We start from the raw sequence: 16,799 nt of genomic DNA on the forward strand, positions 1-16,799 counted from the left end.
GTGAGTGCAGACTTGGATTCTGTGTGATCCTTCCAGACAGGGGTCAGTACAAGGGTCAGTGAGTGCAGACTTGGATTCAGTTTGACCTCTCCAGTGCAAAGGGCATGTGAGGTCAGAGTGGTGGCTGAGTCTCTGCCTTTCATCGTCTGAGAGATGCGCTTGAACCTTGTGCACTTCACAGAGAACTGGTTCCTTCCCTCCCCAGACCAAGTGCCCTCTTGTGAGTAAACATTTGCACCGCCCTTTGACCTCCAAGCCTCCTCACTGTGCAGGATGCACAGAGGTCAGGCCAGGAGAAGCTCCTCCCTCCCGAGCAGCGGCCTTTATACAATTACTATGCGTACAATGTATAAATCTAAGTGTAGTGCCTGTCACTGCTTTCACCATTCTACTCACCAGGGCGAAGTCACAAAAACACAATGGAGCACAAATCTGGTCCTCACAATCAACAAAACACTGCTATCCCAGGCCACGTGACAGGCAGTGGCATTCACCCACTTTCTGACAGATGAGTGGTGCTACTAATGCGCGAATGCGCCTCAGTGCCTGAACTAGGTGTGAAGCGCTATGTAAAGGTAACCACAATACAACATAATAGGAAGGAGCCGCAGTGGTGATGTGGGGGTTACAGATGAGCCAGAAGTGAGTAGTTGCATACCTGGCTGATGATGGACGGAGCGCTGAAACTTTTCAAACACTCACCCCTAGTCACAGATGTGAGTTGAATTCATTCTCGTTCTTTAGCTCACTTCACCACCCCTGTTTGAACCGGGAAACAGCCTCTACAACGAAGCCGTTTCCACGAATGCACTAACCACGCATGCTTTACAACGCATGCGTGGTTACCACTATAACCTTTACCACGCATTCTTTTACTACGAAATACGTAGTAAAGGAATGTGAGTTAAAGGTCGAAAAGCAAAAGGGGGGGCTGGGGGGGTCTCCCCCCCAAAAACAAACAAACGAGAGGGTTTAAAAAAAAAAAGAAAAAAAACTTACCTAAAACACGCTCTTCTGTGCCTCTGTCCGTCATGGAAAGAGCCTCCCTAACAGACGAGATTACGTACGTGCGTCTACGTACTGCATCAAAAACAGAGAAAGGACCACTTAAAGAGTTAGAAGAAGGAGAATACCGTCGAAAGAAAATGTAAGTATATTTTTTAATTATAATAATTTATTTGGTTAGGCTTAATTAAAAAACATATATATATATATATATATATATATATATATATATATATATATATATATATATATATATATATATATATATATATATATTTGAACTACATAATCAATCATGCAGTCGGTTTAACATGAAAATGCCGATATCATGCATAGTTAAACAACGAAAAACGTTGTTAAACTATGCATGGTAAAGGTATTTTCGTGGTAAACCATATGCGTGGTAATGGCATTCCGTTGTAACGCATGCGTGGAAAAGGCATGCGTTGCAATGGAATGCGGTGTAACGTCATATAACCGTTTGAACCCAGCCATATGCAAATCAATCTTCACCCTGTGCCTCATCGGAACAGTCTAGACCGAAATGCCAAGCCATGTCTTCCCTGGACTGTAAACAAGCATCCTAGGACCGGTTTCGGGATAACAATCCTCATCAGACAAGCTAGTTTGAATCCAGTGGCAAAGTGAGCAAGGGACCCAAGTCTGGGCATACCCTGCCAACTTAGGGCAAACAAAGCAAACACAAGGTGATGATGGGCGGAGCGTTGAAACTTTTCAGACACTCACCCCCAGTCACAGATCTGGGTTGAATCCATCATCTTTACTGAAGGCCCTTAACTTTCCCCCACATTTGTTCCCCACCTCTGTTGTAACCCCGTGTGTATTGTCACGGCTGGACAGTAGCCGGGGTCCCTCTCCTCCCTGTGATGTCATGATGACTTCCAGAGACGCGTCAGAGCTGCTTGGTTTGCATCGCTTTGAGGTTCATTTCCCACTATTAGGTTTTGACGCGTTTTCTTGAACTGTGAAATCTACAAAAATGGGGACGCAGGCCAGTAGGGGCTTACTAGTGTGGGAAGTGTTCAGATGCTGCTGCAGTTTCACAAGGTACCAAGCTTTGAAGTTTCCTCTGCATCTCTTACTATGACCAATAACTCTAACTGGACCCTCAGGCCCTGGAAATGCCTATAAATGAGACTGCGACCTGCCGAATCCAAGGTAAGGGCCGGTCAGACCCCACAACCTCGGGGCACAAAAAATATCCAGTCACTACTGGATGGTTTTAAGATCCTTGCCCAGGAACCCTTGTTGGAAGTCCAGACCATCGACTCCAGGAGCCTAGAAGACGCCTCAAAGCCCAAAGACACTTATGGTATTAACGCATGCTTGAGTCCCCCTTAAAAGGCCCGGCCCTGCCCCTCCCCACAATGATTTCCCGTTATGGAGCCTATAGTGCACAGAGCAGAAGTTTAGGACCACAGAGCAGACTTGTTCCGTAGAGGCACTAAACCTGCTTAGGAAGACCAGGGTGCAGTGGTTAATTTGTTAAAAAAAAAAAAAAGTGCCAGGACTCCCTCCAGGAGGCCCACATATGAGTCAGATTCTGGCAAAGGGTAGGTGGTATTTTTCCACATATATTATGCACATTTGTGCATTTGGCACATATGCAGTAGGAATGCACACACAGGCATCGATATATATGGAAATACATTTCCCACCACCGCAGCCACACTGCTGGGCCATCGGGAAACTCGTAATATGGCGGTCGGAAGGACACAAGTGCATCGGACTCCTTGCGGTCGCGGATGGACCGCGGAACTCGTAATAAGGCCCTTAATCTTCTTGTGCCTATAACAAAATGTATTGACCTTGTGTAATATAATCTCATTGGTCAATGCTCCTGGGCCAAGGTTGCACTACATAAAACTGTAAAAAAATGGTCACCTCCTCCCCCACTTCCGGTTTCAGTGGCCTCTTAATCTTAGGCTGCATAGTTCACACCTCCATGAGGCGAGAGTACAAATCAATTAGACAAACCTGTAAGGAGCTCGGCCATCTTTCATTCTAGAATGTTCTCGGGGCTGGTGGGGGCCCCGGGGGCCTGCATTCCACTGGTGAGGTGCGTGCGGAGGAGGAATTAGGGCAGGAGTGAAATACCGGAGTGGAGTCTCCAATTTCCTTTGAGGTCTGCTCCAAACCCACTTGATTTATCAGCAGTATTCATGGCCTCTGGAATTATGCAACAGATGAGGACAAAATTATGAGGTTGACTAAATCATGCGACAACAAAAGGCGAATTATGTGGCACAATGTGGCCCACTTTGTGACAGTATGCCTTCATCTATCTGTTAATTTTACACATCTTAACACTGTTTTTGGAAGGGTGTTTGCCTTCCATGTCACTCTCATTCCCTGTTTTCCAATTGGTCAGTGGCTCCTCCTGGCCTCCGGCTTCCGCCTGCGCTTCGGAGTCTTTATCCATGCCATAGAGCATGGACCAAGTACTACTTCCTGTGGCCAGTGTCCTTCCACTGGCCGCAGGAACTCTTTTAAAAAAAATTCCGGAAGCACTCTTACAAAGTGCATGTATCTGCAGACCCCCCACCTGCTCCCTTGGTTTTACTCAAACCCCGTCTCCGCTCTTCTTGACAGAAGGTATTAGAGAGCCTTAGATAAACACCAGTTAGAAGTACACATTTGTTTGGGGGGTTTTTGTACTATTTTCTTAGGCTTGGGGAGATTTAGTGATTTGGCCAGGATCACAGATGGTGAGGCGATACAGAGACTCCCACCTCGTTCCTTAGCTCCAAAGTTGGCAACCCTGGCCCTTATGCCACAGCCTTGTAAATACATGTATCTGCATTTTTAAGGCATATTTTGATATAGCGCTTGCACGCTCTTATCTGGAGTGAAATAAAAGAAGGCGATGGGGTCTCTCTGATGGCTGATGGGCTGGGCAGAGTCAGTTACATGTCAGGAAGGCATGAAATGGGAGGGTTCCCCACAGCTCAAGGCTATGAGGGTTAGGGGTGGGATCAGTTACAGAGCCTGTCAGGCATTTAAATACTCCCTTTCTCCACCTTCCTTTTAGAGTCACTGGCCTGTTGATAAGTGTCTTCATTCAGTAAAGGCCAGTGTACCTCTGTCGACACTTATCGATAATCTGTCATATCCTTTTGTCTTCATAATCCACCACTTAAAATGTACTTGCATGTTTCGCGATACTAATTCAACACTAATCATCTATGGGTCCCGGAGTAGCGTGTTACTCGCCGAAAAAGCGCTTTAACACCTTGTCAGGGGTAGTAAGTGCTATATAAATACGATTACAGTACAATACAATACAATATGCACATTACCAGCTTTTAGAAACTTAACCCCTTGCATGCGGCCGCGATTCTGCACCTGTGCGGCAAAATCGCAAGTGGGCGGGTTTATGACGGCCCCCAGCCGTCATCAGCACACGAGCGCCGTAGTGCATGATGGCTGGGGGCCATCATCAGCATGCAAGGCGTTAAAATGCAAACTGTTTTTGGCACTCTAATAAAAAGCCTTCTAGACAGACAGCTCGCATGCTGCCATCTTCGTCTCGCATGTTCCTAACTTTGATTTGCATTGTAGCGTAAACCCCTCTGTCACCAATGGTACATTCTGGTTATCGTCACAGCCCAATTTCTTTAAAAGTTGCCCGGACGTGGGGCCCTTTACTGTAGGCCTGAGGTTGATTTTCATAATGGGCCTGCGATTTCACAACATTCTGAAAACAAATTCCTACATTCTTGAAAATCAAAAAAAAAAAATCTTTATCGTGCTGCTGCTGGCCTCTTAGCACCTTATTAAAAAAACATGAAAAAAACGAATATCATCTTTAGCCTTTATAAACCCAGAGATGTTTCAAGGCATGGGCAAAGTGGCATTTGGTCCAGGGCCCGGCCTTTAGGGGAGGTGGGGGGGAGGGTTCCTGATAGAGCCAGCTAATCTGAAGAGTCTTGCCCTGATGATCTTGAATAATTGTTAAAAAGATTGTCTTAAATATTGTTTTCCTTTCATTTACTATTAATGTGGGTAATGTGTAAGAGCTATTACAGACATTTTGCTGAAAAAAGTCATTTATATTTCATGCAACATCCATAAAAGAAGTTTTTTTTAGATAATAACTGGACCTCAGGCACAAGGAATTAGGGGGGGGGGCAGACATTATTTGCAATAATAATAGTGAGTTGCTGCTGCTATGTTACAATATTTAAAACACACATTTACCAACCCTGAATATTAGATGGAAACACATGAACAATTTGGACAAATGTGTCTGTGCACTGTCAGTAACCTGGTCAAAGAGGGCATGAAAGAGCTGAAATTGGATCATAAACTCAAAGCTGTTCAAGGGGGGAGGGGCCGGGGGGGGGCAAAATAGGTTTGGCTCAAGGCCTCCAATATCCTTAAGATGTCCCTGCCGCAGACCGCACAATGAATGCATCTTGATGCTGAGAAAAACAGACTTTGCTATTGTCTGGTGGCTGGACCGGGAGCATACCAGGTGCCAGAAGTGGGTGTTTGGTCTTGATGTATGTGTGACTACAGATCAGCACCCTCCGATAGGATCCATGGGGTAGGAATCTACTACTTCCCATCATTTATATATGTTTTCTGGTGCACCTTAGCGAGTGCATACAGCCGCGGCCGGTAGCGGGAGTACCGGCCGGGCAGTGACGTGGGGAGGGGGAGGGGCAGCGTGGGGGCTAGTATTGTATGGAATCCGGACCTTAACAGGTAAGTAAACATAAAAATAAAATCCAACTAATTTTGTTGCGCGCACTGCATCGCATTTGGTGATGCAGTGCGCGCAACAAAATTAGTTTTATTTATTTTTATGTTTACTTACCTGTTAAGGTCCGGATTCCATACAATACTAGCCCTCACGCTGCCCCTCCCCCTCCCCACGTCACCGCCTGGCCGGTACTCCCACTACCGGCCGCGGCTGAGTGCATACCCCCGTGGCATCACTGGTCCTGAAGAAAGCCTCGCAAATTTGCACGGTGAGGCTGAAACATGTAGACCGGTCATTTTCACTTATTTCATTTGTGGATGCCATTGGTCAATCTAACCAGATAAGACATCCGCTTTTATTTCGATCTTGCCTTTCTGGTCCAGTATTACATTTTAAGGATCAGTAAAGGCAATTTTATCATTCACTGTTTCACTGATCACTCACCCTGCACTTCATAAAAAGCTGCTCCACTGTAATCAGGCGTTGTAGCACACCCGAGAGGCCTTCGGCTGCTCAGGTGGGAACCATATGATGAAGCATGTCAACAACCAGGTTGGTGAGTGAGGGTTCTTTTAAAAAAATACAAGTGTTTTTCCTTATGCCTTGCTCAATATAAGTAACTCGGAACTACTCTTTTGTTGATTATATTTATATCGTAAGGGGACCAGGAGTGGTTCTGTTCGACCCTTTCTCTCTCTGTGTTTAAATATTTTGTCTGATGGCTCTCGGTCTGTCAACATATAAGCTGTATCCTTGCGTCAGGTGCCACATCAGTATATACTGTGTTTTGCTGGTTACACCCAGATCTGTGCAGCGGGCACTCAATCCAGTGAGCTACCAGCACCTTAATCATCAACATGAACACACTGCAGCTTGGCTAAAACAGTCCCCCATATATCAACTGGCCATATGGCTGCTCCTTTTAGTTCCCCATTCAGCCCTTCCAATGAGAAAGTGGGAGTGGAGCATGCTAGCACCTGGTTACCTTCCTGGAATGTAGCAGCAAACTTCTACAAAAGTTGTGAGGAAATTCTTAATAAGTGATGACTACATTTGAAACATTATTATAATTTCTGGAATGGCACATGGAAATCTTGGAAAACACTGGCAGTATTTCAGCAGTGCGGCAATGCAGTTCACTGGAATGTTATATTAAAATTTGCAAAATGTAACACAATAATTTGAGTAGTGTAATCCTGCAGATCAGGGAATGCTGTTGTGCAACACAGGATCGATACACTTTAATTCCTAGAATGTATGGGTGGACATCTTACGGCGTATGTGTCTGTGAGGGGTCAGCCGTGTGCGTGTGTGTGTATGTGTACACACACATGTACGAGTGTGCACATACAAAGAGCCATCTAGTGTGTGCTCATGTGCCAACAGGTCAACATACTATAAGTGCACTCGGCACTATTACAATACTTTATGTGTAGTTTTAGCCATGTTCACAGCAACTTACGCTGCTGTGCAACATGTGTAAAAAACATTGACAAAGCCAATAGATCTAAAATAGGCAAAACCTAATAGTTTTGCTAATGCTTGTTTCTTTATTATAATTTAAGCACTTGGTGCCAGACTGGAAAATCATACTGTGGGTAGGTGCAGCATGTCTCAGGCTCGGGTCAACATTCTGTGAATATGGCAAACCACTTAGGGCCTTATTACGAGTTTGGTGGTTCGTAGACCGCCGTTCTGGTGGTGGCTGTCTGACGGTGGTGAGCCATCCGCAGTATTACGAGTTGGACAGATTGGCTTTGCGTAGACTGTGGCTGGACTAACAGCACACTGCCAACCACCAGGGTTGCGGTCAGGAAACGGCAGCCTCCATTGGGAGGTACAGAGGCGGAACACCGCTGTCCGTATTACGAGTTGACTTCCCGACGAGCTAACAACGGTGATCGGACGGCCGCCTAAGGGTAGGGGAAACCAAGAATTTGGGATGCAAACTCATCCCTTTCCAGCTTTTTCCAACTCATTTCGATGTGGACACCCTTCTCCAGGTCCCCCCTACACAGGAGCTTCTTCACCCTGAGGAATACGACCCCATCTTCTTCGAAATTCAGGCAAGTGCCTTGGTACCATGTACCCATACCCAGGGCTTCCCACATATGGGTCAGCCTCTGGCAATGGGTAGGTGGTATTTTTCCCCATATATCATACATATGTGTGCATTTGACACATATGCAGTCAGAATATATACACAAGCATCGATATATATGGAAATACATTGCCCACCGCTGCAAGACTGCTGCAGCCACACCGCCAGCCCGTCGGGAAACTCATGATACGACGGTCAGAAGGCCACATGCGCAGCGGTCTCCTTGCGGACGAGGTCCTTCGGCAGTCGGATCGCCGAAATTGTAATAAGGCTCTAGGGGCCAGATGTAGGTAATCTCGATTTACCTACTCTTAAATACCGAATCATACCGATTCGGTATTTAAGAGTAGGTAAATGGGATGTAGGTAATTTCTCTTTTTAAATTACCGAATCGGTAATTGCCATTCATTCCTATGGGCCTCCACCCTGTTGCACCCCTCAATCGTGTATGGGTGCACATGTTGCAGACATATGTCTGCAACATGGCAACGTTTGAAAAGCAAAAAAAATGTTTTTTCAAGGCTTTTCATTATTTACCACCAACTTCTAGTTGGTGGTAAATAACGAATTCTTAAAGCCCTGTAGCACTGATTACAGTGCTACCTACATCACATAATACAGATTCGGTAATTTTACAGAATTGGTAATTTTACCGAATCTGTAAAATTACCGAATCTGTATTTTAGGGGGCCCTACATCTCAGTATCCAAATACCGGTCGGTAACGTACCGACCGGTATTTGGATACCTACATCTGGCCCTAAATCTTCTTGTGCCTATAACAACATGTATTGACCTTGTGTACTATACTCTCATTGGTCTAATCCTCTTGGGCCAAGTTCGTACTACATAAAACTGCAAATAAATCATCACCCCCTTCCCCTACTTCCGCCTCAGCAGTCTTTTTACCTTAAAAAAAAAAGTAAAAGTCCACATTTGTAAAGCGCACAATCACCCGTAAGGGTCTCTAGGCGCTGGGGGGCCGTCGGGAAGATTAAGCGAGCTATTGCCCAGAGTCACATGGTGCTGGGCTAACCTGCCGCCGGAGCCGGGGATCGAACCGTGATCCCCAGATTCCAGCGTCAGTCGCCCTGGCCGCGGCGCCACACCTCTCCCACCTTAGGCTGCAGAGTTCACGCCACCATGAGGTGAGAGCTCAAAGCAAAGAAACAAACCTGGAAGGAGCTCGGCCATCTTTCATTCTAGAATGTTCTCGGCGCTGGTGGGGGCCCGGGGGCCTGCATTCCACTTGTGAGGTGCGTGCGGAGGAGGAATTAGGGCAGGAGTGAAATACCAGAGTCGAGTCTCCAAACTCCCTCAAAACCTGCTCTAAGCCCTCCTGTTTTACCTCTAGAATGAAGGGCCTCTGGCATTATGAGACATTGAGACAGATGAGGACAAAATTATGTGGCAGGTTTGACTAAATTATGCGACAAAAAAAGGCAAAACGCAGCCCACTTTGTGATAGTCTGCCTTCAACATTTTTACACCTCTTAACCCTGTTTTTGAAGAGTTTCACCTCATTATTACCAGTTAAGCAACAAAATACAACAATAAGCAAATGAAAGCTGACTGGGCCAACCTTTGCTAAGGCCCTTCCACTGTGTAGCAACATATGTCACTGCATTTGTATTATCTTTTGATCGGTTTAAACTAGAAACATTTTTTTAATAAATCTGCAGATTATGCAACAGATGATGGATTATGTGGCAAACGTGGCAAATACATAATTATACGGAAAATGTGCGGCCGAAAAATAACATAATTCCAGTGGCCATGAATCATATCTGATGGTTGAAGCCCGCTCATGTCACATCACCCTGCGTCTACGAATACTACTCATACGAAACCACCAACCAGTCAGAACTGGACTAGGCTGCAACTGTAGAGAGAGAAAGTGAGAAATAAAGATGGATGATTTTAAGTTGCTGTTTTTGTGTGTAGTAGTCCTTTCTCAGTGCATATTTTGGTCTCTTTGGAGCTCCCATAGGCTATGGGCCATAGCTGCCAAATTTCCCAGTTCCATGCGTGGCTAGTTCAGCCATTCATGGTTTTGCTTAGGATTCTGAGACTTGTATTCTTCTTTAACCCCTTCACCGCGGCGCACATTCCCCCGCTGTGCGGGAGAATTCGACATGTAGACAAATCGGACAGCCCCCGGGCGTCCTACGCACACGCCCACCATGACGTCCGACGCATGGAACGGGTTAACCCCAGGGCCGGACTGGCTACCGGGCAGTTGTGTGTGCTGCCGAGCAGGGGGTTGATTTCTCCGTGGTATGGGCGTATTTCGTTGATGGGGACCTGCGTGCGCTTTGAAAAAAAAAAAGCAAAACGAATTTCGTTTTGCACACACAGGTCCCCATCAACAAAAGCATCCCCCTGCTCGGCAGCACACACAACTGCCCAGTAGCCAGTCCGGCCCTGGTTAACCCACCATAAAACCAGAACAACAAGTCACAGAATTTTATGAAAAGACCGGGACCTGACTAATCACGCATGGACCTGCGAAACTTGACTGCTATGACTGCCTGCTATCTTCAGAGACAGTCAGTGTTTGTAAACAAAATGAGGGACTAATTGTGGGTAAGTTGTTGTGCAGAAAAGAAACCAAACACTGCCTTTGAAGCCTTACTCTTTGGCTGCAGACCACCAGTTTCCACCAAAGAGACAAGGCCGCGGTAGCTGAGCTGGCAGCTGCATGATGGTAGTTACCAGAAGTCGATTACTCCTTTGTTCTATTCGCAATAAGGTGTCATTTCAGGTGTCACACATCCACATGACTATGTCACGCCTGAACACATTCATGTCACACATAAGTAAATGAAAGCTTGGCAGCTATGGAGACACCAAGGGTGAAAAATAAGAGCATGGGTGGTCTCAATGTGTCACACGTCAAGAAGAGTATTGTATTGTATTGTAATTACAGTTATACGGCGCTTACTACCACTGACGAGGCGTCTAAGTGTTTTTTACGCGAGTAGAACGCTTCTCCGGAACCCATAAAGGATTAGTGTTGAGTTAGTATAGTGAAATATGAAAGCAATTTGAGTAGTGGATAGATTAGTCAGTTATTTGGATTCAGATAAATAGCAGAGGGACAGAAGAGGGAAAAAGGTTTGCATTTATATAGCACTTGTTACCCCTGATGAGGTGTTAAAGCGCTTTTTTCAGCTAATGGCACGCTACTCCGGAACCCACTCCAATTCCATGTTTATGCTGATTTACAACAAAAATGCTGTACATCTGGTACATAATTGTACATTAGGTCTTACAGATAGAGGTAAACTGACACTATTGTTCTGAAGGAAGGGCGCTGACAGGCATTACAAGACGGTTAGGGCAGTTTTCATATTTTTTAAGTCTGTCACGCAATAATAAGGTGGCTCCGGGTGGATGGCACAACTTAGACCCGCAAAGTCACAGAAAAGTAGCAAACCCATAATGGCGCATATTTACAACTTTTTCCTATTCACAAATATGACTGGAAAGCTGCGCCTGTTGCAGGGTTCCACGTGAATGCTGGAAAAGTCACGTAAAATCCTTTTTTTAAAACATTTTCGTCTTGTTATTTCCGCAGTGCTTGATCGTAGAAAATCAAAGCCTGTATTTTCCTTCCCATTTTTTATTGGCATGGCCGATGTAATTAAGGGCGTGGCTTAAAACATGTAAGCTAGAAATCTGTACTTAGCATAGTGTGCCGTCCGACTGGTATTTGGCTGTTTCTGTCATTGCATCCAGATATATAACACTACAAGTAACATTACTCCTACAAAAAGCCAGGACTATTGGCTTTGCCAATGGTTTTAGTTGCATAAGATAGATAAGCAACAACCATGTCTTCGTTGTATATAATATTGAAAACTGTACGGTTCTTGTGAGCGAGGTTGTGGCGTAAGTCTAGAGCTGCGGGCTTTTGAAGTAAGAAAGCAGGTTCGGGCCTGACGTCGACTCAGCATTCTGTGATTCAAAAAATGAACATATATCCCTGTGTAATGTACCTGGTGCGGATGTAAATGCTTCCAACTTTGCACTACATACAACTGACAATCGAGACTCCTTGAAGTTACATCAAAAAGCAATGACTGGTTTTACTATTTCAAAGTGAGGGTAAAAAATGGAGAGCCCGATAGGGACCGGTCTCGGCACCTTGCTTTTAAGAACTGCCGGTGCTGAGCACCGGCAGGACCCGGCCCACATAAAGCCCTAGTGCAAGGGGCAGCAGGTTCCCACTGGTTCGCCGTGAAGGATTGGTGACTCTGAGGTGCAGAATGGGGGGACTGCCCATTTACCGAGCCACATGCTGCACCGCACAGCTCCCAAAGGCCGACCCTTGCACCGCCTGATAAGGCGCTTGAGAAGTGAGTGACCCCCGGTCGGTCGCGTGCCTGGGCCTCGGAGGCGCGCGCACGGCGCTCCCCTTTCGCACACTTGTGATCTTCGTGCACTTTGAACCAGAACTCCTTTCACTTCTGGAGCTCGCTCTGTAGTCAGCCGACTGCTGCTGCCTGTCTGCCTTAGACGGGGGGACGGGTGGGGGGAGGGGGGGGGGGGGACAGAGAAGAAGAGACAGCAGGTGAATAAATCCATCACTCGGATTTATGGGGGTTATTTGTGCGGCATCGGAATGTGTTTTATGGCAGCGCCGGTATGTATGGGATGAGGAAGAGGCGGGCGCGTGACATGTCACGAGACTACCCTCAGGGCAGTCTCGAAGAGACAGGTGTGTTTATGATTCACCGCGCTGCTTGTGATGGGGCAATTAGGCTCACACTGGGGGCACTGTCTCACGGGTGTGGTGTGATAGGGGACATGTGCACTGGAACGTGTATGTGTCTATTCACGCCATAGTATAAACTGGGGGCCGTAGCACAAGCGGTGCAGTGTGACTGCACAAGTGCCTGAATTCACCAGTATATTTATAGTGCCAGAAGTGCACACGGGATAGCGCCTAACATCACTACTGTTCTTAGAAAGGCACATCTGTGCACCGGTTTGTGGATGGCATCCCTGGTGTGTTTAGGTTGGGCTCTATGTGCAGTGTGCATAAAATCCCACAGTTGTAGGTGTGACATCACCAGTGTGTTAAATATGACAAAAGTATGCACTTGGTGGTGCGTGGCGTCAGTGCTTTACTAAAGATGAGAGATGTGTGCACCCAGTGTGGCGTGCTATTGCTAGTGTGTTTTCAATTGGACAATTGAACACACGTGTCTGATATCACCAGTGTGTGTATGATGGAAGAATGCACGTCACGGTTGGGTCTGGTGGCTGAGTGGACTAAAGCATCTACTGTGTGGGCTTGTGTTCGACCTCATGGTCACTGATTTAAATCGCGGCTGGTGCACTCAGCCTTTCATCCTTCTGAGGTTGATAAAATGAGTTCCATTGAGTTGTGTAACAGTAAATCTGTTATTCAGCGCCAAGATGCCCCGGGTGAACGTGCGCTTTACAAATACACATGTTATGATGTTGCATGACATAACTAGTGTGCTCATGATGGAAGATGTGTGCACAATTTGGTGCGTGGTGCCACCAGTGCACATGTACATGAGTTCATCGTGCACGGGTCATCAATGCGCATTGCACTTTTACTTTAGGATCCAGCCTTGGTCCATAAACCTACAACACACTAGGGGTGTCTTGTAGGCTTATCTGTGTTGACACTAGTGCAACACAGAGACAAGCTCAATAGACCAAACATAGGGGCCTATTATGATTGCGGTTTTCCCGCATCCTCCGGGCCGGCGGAAGCCACCGCCGGCCCAGAGGATGCGGGAAAACCGCCGCGGAGCCTGGAAAGACCCACCGCCATATTAGGATGGCTGGTGGGTCTTGCATTCCGTCCGCAGCGTTTCCGCCGCGGTCGCCTTCCGACCGCGGCGGAAAAGCTTTAACATGGCTGGCGGTGTCTATCAGACACCGCCAGCCATATTAGGATGGTGTAAGATGTATGCTCTTCCGCTGCAGCTTTTCCGCCGTGGAAAAGCATACGGACCTTCACTTCGGGGGCCCGTTGCGGGCCCCCTGGGTGAAGGGGGGGATGTACATGGGGGGTACCTATGGTACCCCCCTGCATTTGTGTGAACAAAGCAGCAGGCACCGCGCGGTGCGCAGCCCGTATGTGGGATGTCCCACATATAGCCGCTCCTCGCCTATGCCATAATGGGAATGTATGACGTTACAATGCATACTTTTACAACGCATACCTTTACAACGCATTTTTACAACGCAACATCCATTACAACGCATTCCATTACAACGCATGCCATTACAACACATTTTTAAAAACTACCTTTCCAACGCATTCCATTACAACGCGTACTACCTTTACAACGCATACCATTACAACGCATAACATTACATTGCATGTATGGTAAGTATTGGATAGTGTAGGGATAAAAATCACTATTCTAACTCCAGGGGGTGCAACAGTAGGGTAAGTGTTGGATAGTGTAGGGGTAAAAATTACTACTCTAACTCCAGGGGGGTGCAACAGTAGGGTAAGTGTTGGATAGTGTAGGGGTAAAAATTACAATTCTAACTCCAGGGGGTGCAACAGTAGGGTAAGTGTTGGATAGTGTAGGGGTAAACATTACTATTCTAACTCCAGGGGGGTGCAACAGTAGGGTAAGTGTTGGATAGTGTGGGGGTAAAAATTAAAATTCTAACTCCAGGGGATGCAACAGTAGGGTAAGTGTTGGATAGTGTAAGGGTACTATGCGTTGTAATGTTATGCGTTGTAATGACATGCGTTGTAGTCGTATGCGTTGTAGTGTCATGCGCTGTAATGGTTGCGTTGTAATGGCATGCGATGTAATGGATGTTGCGTTGTAAAAGTTTCGCTGTAATGGTAGTGCGTTGTAAAAGTTGCGTTGTAAAGGTTGTTTTCCCATAACGCACATGAGTAACCACACTGTGGTAGGGTCTGATGGACTAGGAAGAAACTTTAGAAATATCTAAGGACTTGATTGACATCGCATGTTCAAGTGGAGGTGTCAATAGGGTTTGCTTTTATTGATGAAATATCCTTCAATAAAAGTCTTCTTCCTGGTTAAACAACTTCAACCTTAAAGGATTGTGTTCCATACACTCTAAGTAATGTTATCTTATGTTTGAACAGATGCGCTGCTGTGTGATTTGAAGGGTGCCGATCACAGGCCTGTTCAAGAAGTGAAAAATTTGATTTCGTGAGAGTTCCAAAAAGTAAGTGAAATTATGTGAAATGAAATTTTTTGAGTTAGCGTTTCAAAAGTGTATGCAAGGGCAAACCTTGCATTCCAAGGTCATGCAAGATGCAATCAAGTGTACTGGTCCTAGGAGAAGTGGTCTCCTGCAGAACACTTTCTGCACACACCCAATCTCGGAAAAATAATGTGTGGGTGTGAAATTTTGTGGCTCCAAAATGCCAGGGCCGGTCCTAGCCATGGGCGGTATGGGCAGCTGCCCAGGGCCTCGCGCTCAGGGGGGCCCCGCCGCCGGCCCGCAGTTGCGGGCAGCGGGAATAAATAAATTATAATCATGGGAAAAGCGATGCGCAGTGCGCACAGCACTCTCGTCGCGCTCGCGCAGGGGCCCGGGCCGGGCCGCAGGCAGTAAAAGTAAGGCAGGGAAGGAGCCCGGGAACTAAACACTGTCTGCGCAAGCACCGCACGCACCGTGACGCACGCACCCCACCACCTAGCTTGGTGGTGGTGGTGGTGCCTTAGTGATGGTGACGTGACGCCGGCCTTGCTCATGATGAGGGTGACAGTGGGTCCCAGGGCCGTCAATGTGGTAGCGCGCAAAAGCGCTACCAATGACGGCCCTGGACATGATTTTATGGCCAGCCCCCACTCAGTGTAACGCACTCAGCATGCGCACATGCCATTCGTGAGCAGTCAGTCACTCCTCGGATCGGGCCGCGTGAGCAGGGCTGCAGGCAGGAGTTGGTCGGGCCCCAGCCTCCTCGTTGAGTCGTCATTGAGCAGGTAAGGTAAGAGACCTGCTTCGTATTTATATTATAATACTTAAAATGTTTCAGACATACGATTCAAGATGCTTAGTCACATTTGGCACAACATTAGCAGGAACCTGGAGACATTAAATGCAAAAATGCATTTAGGTGCAAAAAACAGAGTTAGGAGACTAGTCACCTTTGGTACTTCATCAACTAGAATGTGGGGACACTTTAAGGTACAAAAACATATACAAGAGTAAAAAATCCATACAGGTACACAGACACATGTGCATGCAAAAATTAGCAGAATCGTGCTGTAATATTTAGGGGGGAAAGCACAATTAGGAGCAAAAATCACTTCTAGGAACAGAAGCACGTTTAGACACAAAAGATGCAGAAGTGTGGTATCCAATTTAGGTGCAAATGAAAATCATGCACAGTCCCGATCAGTCCAAAACCACCAAGATGTGAATGACACTGTCTTGAAAAAAGGTCCAAAGCAACCAATATCCGAAGAAGGCTGACCTAAAAGCCCTCTCTGTGTCATTTGTCACAAACAAAAGGGCTTCGCGGTGTCTCACGTAAAAGAAGTTTGGAGGAGCTGTTCTTCCCTGACATGGGAGGACTCTGACACCAACATGAACCCACCTGCTTCTTACATCAGTGTGCCCTTAAAGTACATTTCCATAGGCCACTACTTTACATAACTCTTTGCCCTCTGGTTCGCATCATTGTAGGCCCTCCTTAGCCAAATAGCCTTTTATCCCTCAAATGTACATTATCCTGCTTCCCAGATGCACAGCAGCGAGTGTCCTATGGAGGCGTATCAATTAGTGGTGGCCTGATTAGCATCACTCAGTACCACCCCGAGGCACATCACCCTGAGCCTTCAGCTGTATAGTGTTATGTGTGACTGTTGGGGTGTGTGCATTAGTGAATGTGTGTCTTTAGGGTCTTGAGAAAAATTCTGTGTGTGTGTGTTTTGGCGTGTCTGTGCATATGTGTGTGCTTTATGTGTGCATGTGC

General features: G+C 46.5%; 1 protein-coding gene across 2 annotated transcripts in view; it reads right to left on the reverse strand.

The window, feature by feature from the left end:
- LOC144799593 (GRAM domain-containing protein 2A-like) overlaps positions 1-16,799 on the reverse strand; it is a 223,319-nt gene that overhangs the window by 181,656 nt on the left and 24,864 nt on the right. The window contains exon 2 of one of the 2 annotated variants that reach the window (XM_078670982.1): positions 3,004-3,195. The exons of the other annotated variant lie outside the window; for it this stretch is intronic. Coding sequence (XP_078527108.1) covers positions 3,004-3,029 — 26 coding nt within the window. The 5' untranslated portion in view covers positions 3,030-3,195. The remainder of the gene's footprint in view (positions 1-3,003; positions 3,196-16,799) is intronic. 2 annotated transcript variants of the gene reach the window in all.

Source organism: Lissotriton helveticus, chromosome 12, assembly GCF_964261635.1.
Source record: "Lissotriton helveticus chromosome 12, aLisHel1.1, whole genome shotgun sequence".
Classification (NCBI taxonomy): domain Eukaryota; kingdom Metazoa; phylum Chordata; class Amphibia; order Caudata; family Salamandridae; genus Lissotriton; species Lissotriton helveticus.